The 19,157-nt window shown below is 33.6% G+C and overlaps 4 protein-coding genes across 10 annotated transcripts; 2 read left to right on the forward strand and 2 right to left on the reverse strand.

Annotated features, from left to right (window-relative positions):
• The first annotated feature begins 313 nt into the window (after positions 1 to 313).
• LOC107466155 (CASP-like protein 2B2) lies at positions 314 to 2,171 on the forward strand. Its single transcript, XM_016085139.3, has 3 exons — positions 314 to 1,032; positions 1,147 to 1,279; positions 1,792 to 2,171. The coding sequence occupies exons 1-3, from the start codon at positions 809 to 811 to the stop codon at positions 2,023 to 2,025; spliced, it is 591 nt and encodes a 196-aa protein (XP_015940625.1). The 5' UTR covers positions 314 to 808; the 3' UTR covers positions 2,026 to 2,171.
• On the reverse strand, positions 2,138 to 14,677 carry LOC107466145 (cytochrome P450 71D8). Of its 7 annotated transcripts, none has more exons than XM_052259632.1 (3): positions 13,719 to 14,677; positions 9,055 to 9,248; positions 2,138 to 2,745 (listed from the first exon to the last, which is right to left on the reverse strand). In XM_052259632.1, the coding sequence occupies exons 1-3, from the start codon at positions 14,613 to 14,615 to the stop codon at positions 2,328 to 2,330; spliced, it is 1,509 nt and encodes a 502-aa protein (XP_052115592.1). In that variant the 5' UTR covers positions 14,616 to 14,677; the 3' UTR covers positions 2,138 to 2,327. The 7 variants fall into 7 exon arrangements, with proteins under 7 accessions (XP_052115592.1, XP_052115588.1, XP_052115591.1 ...); XM_052259628.1 differs by lacking the exons at positions 9,055 to 9,248; positions 13,719 to 14,677 and adding exons at positions 3,024 to 3,500; positions 9,791 to 10,385 and having other exon boundaries at positions 2,138 to 2,939; XM_052259630.1 differs by lacking the exon at positions 9,055 to 9,248 and adding an exon at positions 13,200 to 13,642 and having other exon boundaries at positions 2,143 to 2,496; positions 13,719 to 14,670.
• A 1,745-nt stretch (positions 14,678 to 16,422) lies between these two features.
• On the forward strand, positions 16,423 to 17,216 carry LOC107466116 (uncharacterized). The gene has a single exon (XM_016085094.3). The coding sequence runs from the start codon at positions 16,438 to 16,440 to the stop codon at positions 17,155 to 17,157; it is 720 nt and encodes a 239-aa protein (XP_015940580.1). The 5' UTR covers positions 16,423 to 16,437; the 3' UTR covers positions 17,158 to 17,216.
• Positions 17,217 to 17,420: 204 nt separating this feature from the next.
• LOC107466124 (TPD1 protein homolog 1) lies at positions 17,421 to 18,092 on the reverse strand. Its single transcript, XM_021126928.2, has 3 exons — positions 18,014 to 18,092; positions 17,845 to 17,943; positions 17,421 to 17,761 (listed from the first exon to the last, which is right to left on the reverse strand). The coding sequence occupies exons 1-3, from the start codon at positions 18,090 to 18,092 to the stop codon at positions 17,421 to 17,423; spliced, it is 519 nt and encodes a 172-aa protein (XP_020982587.1).
• Positions 18,093 to 19,157: the final 1,065 nt, after the last annotated feature.

Below are 19,157 nucleotides of genomic sequence, written 5' to 3' on the forward strand. Positions count from 1 at the left end.
TATTTACTTTTGTTAGTATTGCAAGTGTGAGGAGTGTTGAAGTTAGTCCCACATCTAAGAAAGTATGGAAGAGTGAGGAATTTATAAGATGAGAGACCCATTTACTTGACACCTTAAAGTTTTGAGTTAGATGTGGTGTCTTCTCATCTTATATTCTCTCATTTGATTTCTCCCCGAAATCTCCCCGGTTGTCGAGAGAACCGATGGTTAATCGGTCTGGTAGTTTTAATAAGGGGTATTCAAGATGAAGCATCGGAACAGGCCCAACAACTTTATCATAAGATATGTTTACAATGGCATGGCCTAATAAAAAGAAATGACGCACCCCAAAAATTGAACCCACCGCCCTTTAAATGACTTAAATTTAGGCACTCCTTACCCCCTATCAGAACCTTTCTAGGGACGAGAAGTTGTTCCAACTCTCTAGAAACCATGAATGAGCTCTCAAAGCCACACATTTTTTCTTTTTCATTTAGCAGTACTTAAATGCAGAACCATTTAATGGCCCTTATTTTTACATGATATGATATGATGATAAATAAATGCTCATCAAGTTGCTTTTGGGTTTGTCCACTTGGCAGGCTCTGATGCATTTGTAGCTAAAGCTTCATCATCACCACCACTTTACAATTTTAAAGCCAAAACATTTGTGTGTGAATGAGTATATATAACTATATAAGTAGTGAAGTTCTTAGGATTGTTTGTCCCTATTGCTAACTCCTGAGTGTGTTTGTGGCATTCTGCTTTGTGCTATACACATAGACATAATAGTTTTCTTTCTGGTTCTTGTTTTAGAGTGTTGTTGAAAATGAGTTACTTGGGTGTGGGTGTTAGTCCTGGAACTGTGCCAGTTTATCACAGCAAGGACCTGAAGATGTTGGATAGGAGGGTGAAGATAGCAGAGGTGGTGCTGAGGTGTGTGATCCTTGTCCTTGGAGTTCTTGCAACTGTTCTTGTGGTAACTGATACACAAGTCAAAGTGATCCTGTCCTTTCAGAAGAAGGCTAAGTATACAGACATGAAGGCTTTAGTGTAAGCCCTTCTTTAGTTCTTTCTTTCTTCTCCTTTTTCTGTTGGAAAAATGGAAATGGTAGTGTACATGCATGTCCGGTCCCTGATGTTTTTGTATTCTGATATTGATTGTAGGTTCTTGGTAGTGGCCAATGCTTTGGCTGCTGGCTATTCCTTGATTCAAGGACTGTGCTGTGTTCTTAGCATAATTAGAGGGAGTGTACTCTTCAGCAAGCCCTTAGCTTGGATTATCTTCTCTGCTGATCAGGTACCTTATGTATATATTTCTAGTTTCTACATTTTAGTAGTTGAATTTGCAATTGATCAAAGATATGGATTATTGAGTTTATATAAAGTAGTAACTAGGCAACAGTATCTTATTCACTTTGCATGTTGACACCTTGTGTCAGAATTTTCAGAGTAGGGTCCAGTTGGTTATGGTTTACTTTCATGGCTTAAATTTTTATAGCAATCCAAATCAACAGTGATCATAAATTCATACATGATTGATACTAGCTACAGTCACTGTCACTCTCACCACAAGGCATGTTTGGGTTTAGGATCTCAAATGTGAGAGCTTTTAATTTCCTTTGTCATGCTGGGTTTCAAACAAGCATTAATAAGATAACGGGTTATGGTTTATGAAGTATTATCCTACTACAACTTACAATCACATAAAAGTATTTTTTATTCAAGTGAAGGTTTAGATTCATTTTTCAGTTGAATGAAGTCTCAAATATAAGGTATAACAGAAAGGTATGTTGAACTTGGTTTATTCAGGTAATGGCATATGTGACTATGGCGGCAGTAGCAGCATCAGTGCAATCAGCGGTGTTTGCAAAGGCAGGGCAAACTGAACTTCAATGGATAAAGGTTTGCAACATGTATGAGAAATACTGCAACAAAGTGGGAGAAGGGGTAGCTTGTGCTGTTGTGGTTAGCCTTAGCATGGTTGTCCTCTCTTGTATTTCGGCTTTTAGCCTCTTCCGTTTGTATGGCGGTAACAAAAACTAAGAATGCAGGTTGGTAGGCTTAGGAACTACCATGCTTTCTTGGCTATTGTGATAGTTTTGAAATTCATTACAATGCTCATTTTGAATATGTAGTAATGCTTGAATTATGATACCAATCTCAATGTAATTGTTCCTTATTCTTAACAATCAATGCCACATTAGCCTTTTACAATTGTTATTATCTTTCTAAGAGCATATGCTAAATTGCTAAATTGATTATATTGGATTCATGTTATACCAAATTGGCAATACATAGGAAATGAAGAACACACATGATATTATTTATTAGGCACTACGATGAATTTAAAAATGGTAAGGTGTGGGAATCAAGTAGAGGTGGTTTTTCCTTCCAACCACAGCTCCTTGCGCTTCATTCATATCCAGATCCTCTGGCCTAATTCCTTTAGGGAGTTCCCAGTTGAAGTGGTAGAGTAGCATAGCTAGAGCAAACTCAACGTTGGCTAAACCGAAAGTAAGTCCCGGACAAGCTCTCCTTCCTGCTCCAAAGGGGATGTACTCGAAGTTTGATCCTTTGAAATCCATAGGAGTGTCCTGGAACCTTTCTGGTAGGAAGGTTTCCGAATCATACCAGTAATCGGGATCTCTTCCGAGCGCATATGCATTTACCATGACTTTAGTCTTGATCGGTATATGGTATCCATGGATGGTGCACTCTTCTCTGGATTGTCTTGGAAGCAACAGAGGAAGAGGAGGGTGTAACCTCATTGTTTTGCTTATCACAGCCTTCAAGTAGGGAAGCTCTGCAACATCTGCCTCCTGGATTGTTTGCTTCTCTATCAAGGCTTTTCGAATCTCAGTCTGTGCCTTCTTCATAGCTCTGGGGCTTCTCATCAATTCCGACATAACCCACTCTATGACTACTCCTGAAGTGTCTGTTCCAGCAGCAAATATGTCCTACATCATAGTTTCAAAGGCCTTAGTTATCATAATCAAAAGGAATTGTATGTAATGGAGTTACAAAAGTTCAGACATACTAACCCAAATGACTGCTTTGACATTGTTCATTGTAATTTGGGTGTCAAGGGTGCCACTATGTTGGACTCTTAGAAGAACCTCAACAAGATTCTCAGTCTTTACTTCTTGTTCTTGCTCTTGCCGGTGTATACCTTCCAATTTCCTTGCTTCATTCTCCTTTATGATCTTGTCTAAGGTCTTGTCGATCTTGACATGCATCTCCTTCAGTTTGGCTTCAAAACCAGTGATGAAATGCAGAGGTTTCAAGGAAGGAAACAAATCCGCAAGGTCAAATCCATCGGATAACGCTATTGTCTTCTTCACAAAGGACACAAACTGTTCATGGTCTTCGGATAGGTTGCCAAAAACAGCTCTAGAAATCACAGTGCTTATGAGATTGTTAATCATTTTACTGAGATTGATGGTTGCACCTGGGGATTTGCGAATTGTTTCTACCATGTTAGCTACCTCCTCTTCTCGGATAAAGGAGAAAGAGTGAACCTTCTTAGAACTTAGAAGCTCAAGTGTGCATATCTTCCTCATCTGTCTCCAGTATTCACCATAGGGAGAGAATGCAATGTCTGTTGATCCATAGGTTATGATCTTGGAAGGAAGGAACTCAGGCCTGTCTGCAAAAGCAAGATCATGAGCTTTCATGATTTCTCTGGCCATGTTGGGGGATGAGACAATCACTGCAGAAATCTGACCCAGTTGAAGGTGCATGAGTGGACCGTGTTTGTTTGCTAGTTTTCTGAGAGCATGGTGTGGAAGTGATGAGCCTGCAAGTTGATGCAGGTTCCCTATGAGAGGTAGTTTCCATGGCCCAGGTGGCACTTTATGGACACTTTTACCCTTCTTTGCATGCCATAGCAATAGCAAAGAGATGATGAAGCTTATTATGATAAACACCATGGATGAACTAACTTCCATTGGCAGATCCAATACTCTCTGAATGATGCTTTCACTTGATGTACTTATGCAACCGATTCATGTTTATTTTATGCTGTACTTTATTTGTCTGAGTCAACGAAAACTTAACATGAGTAGTTGGGTATCTCACGCCATTGGATTATGTACATGTAATTTTGATTCTTCACCCCGGTTTATTCTTTCGGCTAGAATGTTAGGTAGCTAACCATTTTTTGTTTGTTTAATACTTGATTAGTAATTTATATCTTAAATATTGAATTTTAGAGTAAATTAACAATTAAATCTATGAAAATTTATATTTCGAACATATTACTCATTAAAACAAAAAAAGTATCAATAAAAATCTTTAAAATAATAAACATGAATAAGTTAATTTAAATTAAGACATTCTACTATAATCATAGAAGGCTAATTTAAAGATCAGTTCCGCTACGTTACCAATAATATATCTGCCAACTTCTGCCAACTCTTATTTATAATTGTGTTTCATGAAAGTGTGTTCGTGGATGTGTCTAATAAAAATGTTTTTTTTATAGCTGTGTTTAATAGAAGTGTCTTTATAGATATATTTTTTGGATATGTCTCTTTATATATGTATTTAAAATATATTAATTACTAGACACATCTACGAACACACTTCTATGAAACACAAATATAAATAAGAATTGGCAAAAGCGAATAATATGTTGGTACCCTATATTTTTCCTTTAAAGATAGTGTATCCACATTTGTTATCATAAAAAAATTTATTAGTATTATTTTTAGAGATTAATCTATCCAAAATATAAATTTTCAAAAATTTATTTATCATTTTACTCTAAATTTTAAATTCTAATAATATCAAAACAAAAATATTAACTAATTGATTAATTTTAATAAAAAATATTGACTCCTAATATTTTTCTCTACTTATATTCATTAGCAGTAAAATATCTTTAACCCAACCATTTAATATTATATTTTTTAGTTAATACTTTTAAATATTACTAATAAAAAATAATAAATTATGTTATTCCTGGAATATTACAATACATCTTTGATATTTTATTAAAAAAATTATTATATCTTTATAAATAAATTTGAGTATTCGTTTAATTTATTATAAATTTGATTATTTAATTACAAAAAATTTAATTATTATGATTAATCGTTTAATTAAAAAATAGAGTAAAGTATCGTTTTTATCCCCAACGTTTGGGGTAAGTCCTATTTGTATCCCTAACATTTAAATCGTCCTATTTGTATCCTTAACGTTTATAAAAGTGATTCAATGTTATCCTATTATCAATTATACTAACAAATCAGATTATATTTTTTAATTATTCTCACTTGGATGTATTCATTCTCAATTAGGTCTTACTTGGATGTGTTCGATTTTAATATTATACCCACTATTTGTGTTTAGATTCAATTATGTCCCTAAAAAAGTGAATTATGTAAATGTTGTAGGAATTAGTTTCAACTTTTGATGAGTTATTTTTCATAGTGGATCATCGATTCTATCCCAGATATTTGTATTCTAACTTCAAGAAGAGATTTTTAAAATTCAAACTAAAGTGTTAATGATGTGTAATTGACGGCAGGATAACATTGAATCACTTTTACAAATATTAAAGATACAAATAGAACGATTTAAACGTTAAGGACACAAATAAGATTTACCCAAACGTTGAGGACTAAAACGATACTTTACTCTAAAAAATATGTGATTAAATATGTAATTTTTAAACCTTTTTTTCTCTCTCTAATTGATTAGACATTAGCTATTCAACTTTAGCTAGATTTACATGCACGGTGCATGAAAAAATACAAAAATATAAATGAAATTATTTTTTTAGTGTTAAAAAATAAAATAACTTAAAGTTGCTTAATAAAAATTTTTTGATAGTATTATTTAGTCTAATCTTAAAATATATAGTAAATATCGTATTATACTATATATTATATATAAATATATATGTACGTTATTTATTATAATGTTTTAAATGATTATATACATAGATCTCTTTTATATTATTACAAACTAAATTTAATATTAACATAATGAATTTGTAGAAAATTAAGAAACTTAAATATCATTAGTTTATTACACTATTTTAATCTCTTTTTATATATTATAAAAGATTAGAAATGACGATACTTGTTGAATTGCATAGGGATCATATAGGCATATAGCCTCAACGAGGGACCAAGTCATAAGTGAGACAAAGCCTATATAAGGACATAATCCTTTACCAACTCAAACTTGCAACGAAAATGTTTACGCTATATATTCGTTTTGGGAGTAGATCTTTTCAATGTAATGATATTCTTTTACTCTGTTTAAAAAATATATGATAAAAAACCATATTTTACCACATCAATTGAGAAGAGACGAACATGAATTGAGGAGGTTGATTTGCTTTATTTCTTTTTTTCCAAGTGTTGTCTTACAAACACAAAATTCGGCGGCAATAGCCTCATCCTTTGACTTGATTCAAAATTTGCATTTAATTAGCTTAAGAATTTGTCTTAGACTCTTAGATTTTATGTTCTAAAAATATCAGGGAATAACATTTTTTATAATACTATTAGTAATATTTTTAATTAACACTTTATTTTCATACTATTATAATTTAAAATTTAGCACAAAAATACTTTTGTTGATTCGATATTAATAAAAAATAATAAATTTTATTAGTCATATAAAATTATTTTTTATGTTTTAAATCATGTTATATCGATTTACTTTCATAAGTATCTATTGAATTATTTAAATTTTTTGTTTCATTATCAAATACTTTGACTCTTAAAAATTTATCAAAGTAATAGAATTACTAACAAAGATGAATTTAGAGCTCAATAAATCTAAATTGAATACCAAAATTTTTTAATAAATATATGAAAAATATATTTGTACCTTGTTAATTTTAGACCCATTTACATTTACAATCTAAGTCGACTTAAGTATCTAAAAAATTCTTTACAAGCCACAACATAGAACTAATAACCAACTATAATTCATTTCTGATGTTTTATTTCTTATGAAGTCTAGCTTCGTTTGGCTTGGCTTTTAGCGTGTTTTCACCCGGCCAATGAAACTCTTTTCCCATTCAAATACCACATTTTTATGATAACTGTAATACTAATAATAATAAAAAAAATTATGTGCTGATCATAAATTAGTAATCATGTATTTGTATATAATATATGTATAATTTAATTTATTTTTAATATATATTTTATATAAATAATTAATTTTGTAGTCGACTTTTTATGTATACCGAACATTGTTGATGAATAATAGAAATGATAATAAAAAATAATTCCATATATAAACTTACAACCCAAACTATTTGAAAATTACTGATATATATTTAAAATGTAGCAATAATTTTCTTTAAAAAAATTACATGTTCAAATATTGTATTATAATTTTTATTGTGCATTATCTGTGCTTTTTTTTATATCATTTTTCAACATATATAGAAAGTTCAACACGCGTACCTAATAGTGTAAATTGTTAACATTTTAATATTTTATTTTGGAAAAGTCTAGGGACAATAATTTTATTAAATTCTGAGCAGTATGTAACCAATAAAGAAAAGTAAACGATTAAATGAAATTTTATATCAATCTCACACCATTAAAAATATCATTAATGACTATTTGATAACTACAAATCACAAAAATTACTGAGTCTCTATACTCCTCCTTTATTTCAACACACTTAGCTTGTGCTATTGTGGTTAGCCTTCGCATGATGCTCCTTTGTTGTATTTCGACTTTTAGCCTCTTTCTTTTCTACAGCAGTTGTTAGGATATAGTTAGAAACAATTATATCAATTAGCATTATTTAATATATTTAAAAAATTATTATAAAATATTATGTATTTATTATTTTGATTATTTTAGTATTTATAAATATTTTTTATATTATATTATTTCATACAACTTGAATATTTATAAACTTTTTTTTTATTATTTTTTTTAACAAGTTTAAATTTTTGGGTAAGTAATTTTATCATATATCTTGTTAGACTAACAGAATATTGATCTATGACATGCATTTTTATTTGGTGCTTAGGAAAATAATATATGGAGGACTTTCTCTCTTAACGAGGATGAATTTTTCATATATAGGCTTATGAGCTTTCAATTTTACACTTTGTTCTTTTAGTTTCCTCTTGTTATTAGTGTTATTTTAAAAAAAAAAAAGAGCAATGCTAGGGGCAGCAATTTTTGTGATTTGTTAGCCATCAATGATGATTTGATGGTGTGAGATTTCATCTAATAGCTCACCTTTTTCTGTTGGTTAAATGCTGGCCAAAATTCAATAAAACTGCTGGCCCCTATACTTTTCCAAAAAAAACATAAACTGATAGAGCGAGTGCAGCCAGAACTAGCGGTAACAAAAACAAAAATGCAGGTTAGTAGGCTTAGGAACTACCCTACTCTTTTCCCCACTCTGTTTCAAATTCATTACAATGCTCATTTTAAGTATGTAGTAATGCTTGAGTTATGATGTCAATATGATCTCTTCCAATGTAATTGTTCCTTATTCTCTGTAATCAATGCCAGCAATAGCTTTTATTCGATCGTTAAATCTTTTTAAGACCTTATGCTCAAACGCTAAAGTGATGATGTTAGATTTATTTTATACCGGCAATACATAGCATAGCAAATGAAGAACACTCATGATATTATTTATTTGGCACTATGATGAATCTAATAATGGTAAGGTGTGGGAATCAAGTAAAGGTGATTTTTCCTTCCAACCACAGCTCCTTGTGCCTCATTCATATCCAAATCCTCTGGCTTAATTCCATCAGGAAGCTCCCAGTTGAAGTGGTAGAGTAGCATAGCTAGAGCAAACTCCACATTAGCTAAACCAAAGTTAAGTCCTGGACAAATTCTCCTTCCTGCTCCAAAGGGGATGTACTCAAAGTTTGTCCCTTTGAAATCCATAGGACTTTCCTGAAATCTTTCTGGCAGGAAGGTTTCTGCATCGTACCAATAATCCGGATCTCTTCCGAGCGCGTACGCATTTACCATCACTTTAGTCTTGATCGGTATATGATATCCATGGATGGTGCACTCTTCTCTGGATTGTCTTGGAAGCAACAGAGGAACAGGTGGGTGTAACCTCATTGTTTCGCTGATCACAGCCTTCAAGTAGGGAAGTTTTGTTACATCTTCCTCCCGGATTGTTTGCTTTTCTTTCAAAGCTTGTTGAATCTCAGCCTGTGCCTTCTTCATAGCTCTGGGGCTTCTCATCAATTCCGACATAACCCACTCTATCACTACTCCTGAAGTGTCTGTTCCACCAGCAAATATGTCCTACATCAAAGTTTCAAAGGCTTCAGTTATCGTAAGAAATTGTATGTAAATGGAGCTAGAAATGTAGACATACTAACCCAAATGACTGCTTTGACATTGTTCTTTGTAAGGATGCTAAGGGTGCCATTGTGAAGGACTCTTAAAAGAACTTCAACAAGATTCTCGTTCTTTTCTTCTTGCTCTTGGTGTCTATCTTCCAACTTCCTTGATTCATTCTCCTTTATGATTTTCTCTAAGATCTTGTCGATTTTGACATGCATCTTCTTCAGTTTGGCTTCAAAACCAGTGATGAAATGCAGTGGTTTCAAGGATGGAAACAAATCTGCAATGTCAAATCCATCGGCTACTGCTATTGCCTCTTTCACAAAGGACACAAACTGTTCATGGTCTTCAGATATATTGCCAAACATAGCTCTAGAAACCACAGTGCTCATGTGATTGTTAATCATTTTACTGAGATTGATAGTTGCACCAGTGGATTTGCGAATCGTTTCTACCATGTTAGCTACCTCCTCTTCTCGGATAAAGGAGAAAGACTGAACCTTCTTAGAACTTAGAAGCTCAAGTGTGCATATCTTCCTCATCTTTCTCCAGTATTCACCATAGGGAGAGAATGTAATGTCAGCTGATCCATAGACTAAGATCTTGGAAGGAAGGAACTCAGGCCTGTCTGCAAAAGCAAGATCATGAGTCTTCATGATTTCTCTGGCCATGTTGGGGGATGAGACAATCACTGCAGAAATCTGACCCAGTTGAAGGTGCATGAGTGGACCGTGTTTGTTTGCCAGTTTTCTGAGAGCATGGTGTGGAAGTGACGAGCCTGCAAGTTGATGAAGGTTCCCTATGAGAGGTAGTTTCCATGGCCCAGGTGGTACTTTATGGACACTCTTACCCTTCTTTGCATGCCGTAGCAATAGCAAAGAGATAAGGAAGCTTATTATGATAAACACCATGGATGAATTGACTTCCATATTGGCAGATCTAATTCTGTGTTTGAAGGATGCTTTCACTTATGAATGTACTTGTGCATGCAACCGATTCATCTTTGTTTATAGTTTATAGTGCATTTTATTTGCCTTGTTTTGTGTGCTGCCTAAGGTGCCTTTGGAGTTTGGAGATTGACTTCGACATGCACGAGGCAGGTAGCTTGTTTAGTTGACCATATTTAATAGTTTGCTTTTTTGTTGACTGTATTTAATAGTGGGTTTTTTATTTAAATAAATATAATATTTAGAAAATATAGAGATGTTCTGGAAAAATTGCACTTTCTCTTTTTGTTACTTATTTTGTTAGTAATAAAAATGGGATCATTATTAGAGATGACAAATGGGTTTAAATTGATCAGACGGTCTGTAATTCCACAAAAAAGATAGAACAGTTAAAAAATTGGGATGACTAAAGAGCAAAAATCCGTCTAATTCGCATCATTTAAATCGCGGATTTTAACAGTGTTGGGCTTAGTTTTTTTTGGCAATAAATATTTTTGTAATTTTTTTGCCAAAACTCAACTTCTCCCAACTAACTTACAAGAGTATGAAGATAAAAATTGAGTGTTTTGGATTATATTTATCTTACTTTAAAGACAATATTTATAATTATGTTTTGGATTATGTTTATTTTGTTTTGGAAATAATATTTATAATTATGTTTTGGATGAAAACTTGATTTATAATTATGTTTATTAGATCTTTATAATTATAAAGACTTTAATATTTATGAATATAAAAAATATAATTTTTTATGTCTTTAGAAATTATAAATTTATTAATATAGTTGTTAAATTATATATATTATTTAGTAGTTAATAATAAAAAAATGAGTTTTGGCAGATTTAGTCTACCAGCCCATCAATCTGCAGTAAGACAAGGTAAAGAAGAATTCTAAGACTGTCTCACTAAGAGCGGGACAGATTTCTAGTGGAGCAGGCTGAGCTTCTCCCCTTATCACTCCCTAATAATTATAAACGTAAATACGAGAAAAAAATTTATAATTTGTACATAAAAAAATTATAATATTTCTAAAATATATTTTGTTGACATATAGATGAAATACATTCATAACTATATGTTTATATTACCAATGAAAAGTTATATTTTGCAGGACGATTTAGATCCTTAAAAAATAAAAATCTTTAATATAATTTATTATTATTTAAATCTTATTATTTTGATTTTGATTTTTTAATTTAATTTAGATTGTATTGTTTAAATTTTATTTTATAATATAACTTAATTCGAATATTAATGTCTAATTCAAATTTTTATTGAATTTTAAAATATACTTTTTTTTAATTATATTTGATTTAAATTAAATATTTTTGTAGAGAGGAGTGAAAAAGATGGAGAAGTTGGTGAAAAGAAAAACTTTGCTCAAGTTTAGACATGTTAATTTTTATAGGTATTTTTTTAGGTTTGAGGTCAGCTAATTTAAAGTTTAATAAGCCCAAGAGTCTATTTGAAAAATCTGTTTGGTGAATTATAAGTTATAACTCATAACAATAAACTTAAAAAATTTAAATTGACATTAAATATATTTTTAAAATTTATAATTCATAATTTGTAAACTATAATTCATTTATATATTAATCATTAATCACATATCATAACCGTACTTGCAATTTATAAATTTTTTTTTTGAAAAAAAAAGTTATAATCTTAATTAATTTTACCCATTGATTTTTTTTATTTTATTTTGTATTTAATATAAATAAATAGTTAAAAGTTCAAATTAAGAATAATTTATATTTTTTAAAATATTTAACGAGCCAAGCCAACCCAACGAATTTTTGTAGTTTATTTTTAACTTATAACCTGATCTTTTTAATTAACAGGCTAAAGTTTAGCTCAAGTTCAAGCTTGACTTGTTTAATAAAATGAATGGAGTTGAGTGAGTCTAAAATGAGTCAAGTTACGAGTCTCCGTTGAGTAGTCCAGTCCACTTCCATCCATAGGGGTCTTTTTTTTTTTCTTGGTGGCTTTTATGGTTTTTGAGGAGAAGAAAAAAAATGTGTGTTTGTTTGATCAATGAGAGCATTTAACTTCCTTTGTCTTGCTGGGTTCAAACAAGCATTAGTAAGACAATGGGTTAGGATTTATGAAGTATTTTATCCAAGGGAAGCTTTATATTCATCTTGAGTTGAATGAACTCTCAAATATAACATTTATCAGAAAGGTATGTTGAACTTCCTCTACATATACAGGCAATGGCGTATGTGACTGGGGCGGGAGTAGAAGCATCGCTGCAGTCAGCGGTGTTTGCAAAGGCAGGGCAATCTGAACTTCAGTGGATAAAGGTTTGCAACATGTATGAGAAATTCTGCAACCAAGTGGGAGAAGGGGTAGCTTCTGTTGTTGTGGTTAGCGGTTAGCCTCAGCATGGTGATCCTCTCTTGTATTTCGGCTTTTAGCCTCTCCGTTTGTATGGCGGTAACAAAAACAAGAATGCAGGTTGGTAGGATTATGAACTACCATGCTTTCTTAACAAATTTAACAACCTGCCTATCCCCTTCTCCCCCCACTCTTTCTTGGCTATTCTAATAGTTTTCAAATTCATTACAATGTTCACTTTGAATATGTAGTAATGCTTGAATTATGATGCCAATCTGATTTCTGCCAGTGTAATTGTTCCTTGTTCTCAATAGTCAATGCCAGCATTAGCTTTTATTACAATTGCTGTTATCTTTTAAAAGCTTACGCTAAATTGATAAATTAACTTTGGCAATACATAGCAAATGTAAGAATACACATGATATTATTTATTAAGCACTATCATGATTCGTGAAGCTAAGAATGGTAAGGTAGGGGAATCAAGTAAAGGTTATTTTTCCTTCCAACCACAGCTCCTTGTGCTTCATTCATATCCAAATCCTCTGGCTTAATTCCTTTAGGGAGTTCCCAGTTGAAGTGGTAGAGTAGCATAGCTAGAGCAAACTCCACGTTGGCTAAACCAAAGGTAAGTCCCGGACAAGCTCTCCTTCCTGCTCCAAAAGGGATGTACTCGAAGTTTGATCCTTTGAAATCCATAGGAGTGTCCTGAAACCTTTCTGGTAGGAAGGTTTCTGCATCACACCAATATTCGGGATCTCTTCCGAGCACATAGGCATTTACCATGACTTTAGTATTCATAGGTAGATGGTATCCATGGATGATGCGCTCTTCTCTGGATTGTCTTGGAAGCAACAGAGGAAGAGGAGGGTGTAACCTCATTGTTTCGCTTATCACAGCCTTCAAGTAGCGAAGCTCTGTTAGATCTGCCTCCCGGATTGTTTGCTTTTCTTTCAAAGCTTGTCGAATCTCAGCCTGTACCTTCTTCATAGCTCTGGGATTTCTCATCAATTCCGAGATAACCCACTCTATAACTACTCCTGAAGTGTCTGTTCCAGCAGCAAATATGTCCTACATCATAGTTTCAAGGGATTAGTTATCATAAGAAATTGCATGTAAATGGAGCTAGAAATGTAGACATACTAACCCAAATGACTGCTTTGACATTGTTGAGTGTAATTTGGGTGTCAAGGGTGCCACTATGTAGGACTCTTAAAAGAACCTCAACGAGATTCTCATTCTTTTCTTCTTGTTCTTGTTGGTTTGTACCTTCCAATTTCCTTGCTTCATTCTCCTTTATGATCTTGTCCAAGATCTTGTCGACCTTTACATGCATCTTCTTCAGTTTGGCTTCAAAACCAGTGATGAAATGCAGAGGCTTCAAGGAAGGAAACAAATCCGCAAGGTCAAATCCATCGGATAACGCTATTGACTCCTTCACAAAGGACACAAACTGTTCATGGTCTTCGGATAGGTTGCCAAACACAGCTCTAGAAACCACAGTGCTTATGAGATTGTTAATCATTTTACTGAGATTGATGGTTGCACCAGCAGATGTGCGAATTGTTTCTACCGTGTTAGCTACCTCCTCTTCTCGGATAAAGGAGAAAGACTGAACCTTCTTTGAACTTAGAACCTCAAGTGTACATATCTTCCTCATCTGTCTCCAGTATTCGCCATAGGGAGCGAACGCAATGTCTGTTGATCCGTATGCCATGATCTTGGAAGGAAGGAACTCAGGCCTGTCTGCAAAAGCAAGATCATGGGTCTTCATGATTTCTCTGGCCATGTTGGGGGATGAGACAATCACTAGAGAATTCTGACCCAGTTGAAGGTGCATGAGTGGACCGTGTTTGTTTGCTAGTTTTCTGAGAGCATGGTGTGGAAGTGAGCCTGCAAGTTGATGCAGGTTCCCTATGAGAGGTAGTTTCCATGGCCCAGGTGGCACTTTATGGACACTCTTACCCTTCTTTGCAAGCCATAGCAATAGTGCAGAGATGAGGAAACTTGTTATGATGAACACCAAGGATGAATCAACTTCCATTTGTAGATCTAATTCTCTCTTTGAAGGATGCTTTCGCTTAATGTATTTTTACATCCTATTCATGTTTATTTCTTGCTGTATTTTATTTGTCTGTGTCAACGAAACTTTAAGATGAGTAATTGGTTGTCTAAGTCAATGATAGATTCCTTTACCAACTCAAACATGCAAAACAAATGCTTATGTTATTTGTTTCTTTCTTTCCTTGCTTGTTTAAGCGTTGTCTAACGTTAAACACACAAAAAAAAAAAATATGTCTGGCTTCTGTTTTCGACTTTGTCGACCTTGTGCGAATATAATGCTGACAAAACCTAGCCGGCTGAAACTGAAACGTACAAGATTTTGGACATTGGATTAACTAATGGATTGATGACATCAATAAAATCATTTTTTTAATCCGTCCTAAAGTCAAGTTCCTAATATGTAAACAAAATACTCAGATACAGCCTGTTTTGTAAAGATAGTGCTTGATTTTTTTATGTTTGATGTAGCAAACATAGTTTATTTGAGAAGTGTTTGTTGATTCCATTAGGGATCTCCCAGTTAAAGTCATACATGTTGCATGCTTCCCTGCATTCCCTTGTAGCTTAGAAGCTCCAAAGTGCATATCTTTCTCATTTATGTTAATATCTTAACCCTCTTTCCTGCTAGTGCTAGTTGATGAAGGTTCCAAGGAGGAAGAATATTGGTACTCCACGGAAAGAATGAGAAATTTTGTTGTTGAGACTTGATGAGAACACTTCTCTATCTTCTGGCTTCCGCATACTCAGTTCCAATAAAATGAAAAAAAAAAAGATTAATTAAGAAAAGATATTGCCAATTGCATATAAAATTCTGATGTGGTAAACGAAATAATTTTATAACTAATGTTTAACTTTAGAGCAACAGTTCTAAATAATTATAGGAAGTGCTTACTTGATCGCATATGGTGATGCAAAATTTTAATGGCCATTTGATTTCGACAAATGCCATAGCTACTATAATTTATTATTTTTGACCATTAGTTCGTAATCAATACCTAATACCTGAAACTTAAAAGTATGATGTTTAAAAGTATGAGATAAAAGAATTAGATCTAACATTTTTATTTTACTTTTTTTATATGTCAATTCAACATTTGTCAGTTCAAGACACCATAAGTCATAACGATCCATAATTTTTTTTCAAAAGAACAAAAAGAGGATTGTCATAAAAATAAAATATTTTTATTTTAAAATTTGATTATTTTATTCACAGTAGATTTTTTGTGAAATTTGTTTTTTGAATTACCAAAAAAAATGTATAAATAGAAATGATAAAAGAAATTTAGAGATCTGATTTTTGCATGTATCTTTCTTAGAAATCGAATTTTAGTATTTTACTCTCATCTTTGGTAACGCTCTATTTTTTTTTTAACGGGGCACAATACCTAAAAGAGAAAGATTACAAAGCCACACTATCCACAGGGTATTACCACTGTACAACCCTTTTTACATCATCATAGATAAGGTAAATATTTTTGTCGATTTTTATCGTCCATATATGTTGTCACCATCTGAACCTTTTTTGAAGTTTTTGGTGGTTTAATTTTTTTCTCCAAAAGTTATTTTTAATTTCAATTAGGATCCTAACCTATATATTTATTTTTGGTCATGTAACCTAATTATTGTTAAGGCGAGCCCAGAAGAATCTTCAAACTACAAAATCTTAAATGTTGGGAGCCCTTAAAATGTAAGGCCCAACATTTCAAGATATGCATGGCAAAAAGTGAGCAATTAAGCCCAGCATGGGGTGTGCTAAAAAAATAAAAATAGGCGGATAACATAGCGCTACACATGGATGATGGATGCCAAGATATGGGAATTGGGAAGATAAGATACGGATATCTAAAGTCTCAGCAGATGTGCTTTGTATACAACAGAAGAGGAACGAGTATTGGTTTTGCACTAATTTTGGTGTGAGCTATCATAAGTTACTCAAGAAGATGTTGAAGAATCTGAGCCTGAGATCAGAACTTGACATTGCAAGGCCTTCCAATCCTTGTTTCTCAGAGCGTCATCATTTATTATTTGTGAAAGGCATCAAGCCAAACATAGTAGCATCGTCCTCTGGTACAGATTTAAAACTCAAACAGCACAGAGCATCAAGACTAGCAGTGAGTCTGAGACAGAAAACTCCAATTACCCTTGACCGCACAAGCGTGGACGTGGTTCCAATTCCAAATGGCCGTTATTCCACTTGCAAGCTTGTGATCATGGGAGCTGCCCTTTCTGTGGGAATATTGGTGGTTATGAGTGGGCTGGATGGTCAGAGGGCGTGGGCTTTGGGCCCAGAAGGCCCACTTGTGGAGGAGTTCTGGGACAATGTGAGGAGATACGCGCTGTACGCGCTGACTGTGAGCACGGGTGCCATATACACCATCGTGCAGCCCATCCTGGAGCTCCTCAAGAACCCTATCTCTGCCATCCTCGTCATCGCCATCTTCGCTGCCTCCATCTTCATTGTTTCTCAAGTTCTTACTGCCATGGTTGGTGTTTCCGACTTTACTTACAACTATGCCTACTAATAATTTTATGTATATTGTATTCCAAACTCCAATATTAATACTTTTCCTTTCGATTCTCACTCTCTTTATTATTAATAAAATAATAGAGCTATTTTATTTAGTAGGAAATAAGAAAGAAAAAAAATGTGCATTTTCCCATAAATAAATATAATACAATAAAGGTGGCAAAAACGGCTTGACAATTCGCTTGAAGATGTCTTTTATGGAACCATCTACATAGATTTCATGAACTGATCGAAAACATGAGAGTTGGCGAGTAGAGTCTATAAGCAAACGAGGGATGCAACGGTGAGAGGGTAGCGGAAAGTGTTGGCATACTGAAAGGAGATGGCTGTGGCAGGGGGAAGGGGCCGGCCATCATTGACAAGGCAATCATCATATCGGAGGCGGCGGAACAGTCTTGGGTTGATCAACCTGGCGGAGCTGAACCAGCCGCAGTGAAGCCTAATGTTGGCTATGCTGCAATCATTGCTGCACTTGTTCATTATTTGAACTGCATAGGAAGGTATCCCGCTTGGTAGAGGAGCCGCTTCCCCCGTATATATGGCTATGTCCTCCTTCGAGCATGCCTTCCCTATGCGGTTCATGTCCTCCACATCTACACCTTCAATTCATTTCATGGTTAACAACTTGCAACACAATATGGTTCAAATATCTCATCCAAAGTGTATGTGTATATATATATACCAGAGCCAGAAGTAGGCCTCTTCAAATGCTTCCTAGTTTTGATCATTGTTGTGTTTCTCTTTGAAAATAACATCTCATCCTCAAACACCTCATACCTCACTGCACCATGCATATATTGTTGCATTATTGTTATGTAACAGAATTGGAATGCACAAAGTAAAGGTGTTACCTAGCAGCACTGTTAAGGCAAAGGCCATGGATACCATGCAAATGCTTCGAGCTTTAGAACATTTGACCACAAACCCCATCCTGAATAAACAACAAACTTAGTTATTTGAGTAGTAGAAGAAATGAATATACTGCAAGTTTATATAGAATGAGATATAACATATAAATAATCCTTTTGCTAGGTTCCAAGGCAGGTTTTTTTTTTTTTAAATCTTGGAAGCTACTACTAATAGCGCAGACCCTCATTTATAAGTTCAGTTCATGCTCAGAACTCGGAACCTCTAATTCCTCTGTTTCATTGCGTGCTGAACGTGTGCTTGCCCGGGCCTTAATTATGATATAATAAAAAGGGAACGACATGAAACTCAATTATCGCTTAAAATGAACAAAAAGGAGAAACATGGAACCTATATGCTTTTACTTTTCAAGATTATTTCCATGCAAGAATTGGCCATTCATTAAATATAGTTCTAGTTTCACTTTGAGAAGAGCATGAACCTGGAATTAAATATTGTTAATTCTTTGGCTCTCAGCATTCAGCAATGTAGTAAAGAAGTGGCAGTATAGTATAGCCTGTAATAGGGATGCACATAGGTATATGAAAATGAAGTGAATGCAGAGTGTAATTAGTAATTGCATGCACCGTGTGGATGAAACAAGAACTCAGAGCAGGGGAGAAAGTAGAGGCATGCCTAGTTGCTTTTGACAAGCGGCGTGGTGGTATGATACTAGTGATTTATTGACTTGTCTCACCCTATTCTTCATTGCTCATTTATTCCGATCCCCACCACACGAGCGTCCCTATATATGCTATGTGACTGCTTTTCAAACACACTGCACAACTCTCCTTTAGTTAATCTTGTGAAGAGCAATCCAAATTAAATACAACAGAACTCTTGATAAAGCTATTATACATTATTAATAGCGAAAGTCTCGCTAGCTAACATTTGGATAGTATTAAACATTTAACACTTTGTTACATTTAGGTTTTTTTTTTAATTTGTGTATAAAAATATTAAGGGTGGTACTCCAATTAAAATTTTATAATTATTTTTATGTAATTTTTTTTATATTCTTGGATGATGAATTATAAAATTAAATTTTAATGTTATAAAAATATTTTTTTTATTTAAAGTATAACTAAA

The sequence above is a fragment of the Arachis duranensis genome, chromosome 1, assembly GCF_000817695.3.
Source record: "Arachis duranensis cultivar V14167 chromosome 1, aradu.V14167.gnm2.J7QH, whole genome shotgun sequence".
Classification (NCBI taxonomy): domain Eukaryota; kingdom Viridiplantae; phylum Streptophyta; class Magnoliopsida; order Fabales; family Fabaceae; genus Arachis; species Arachis duranensis.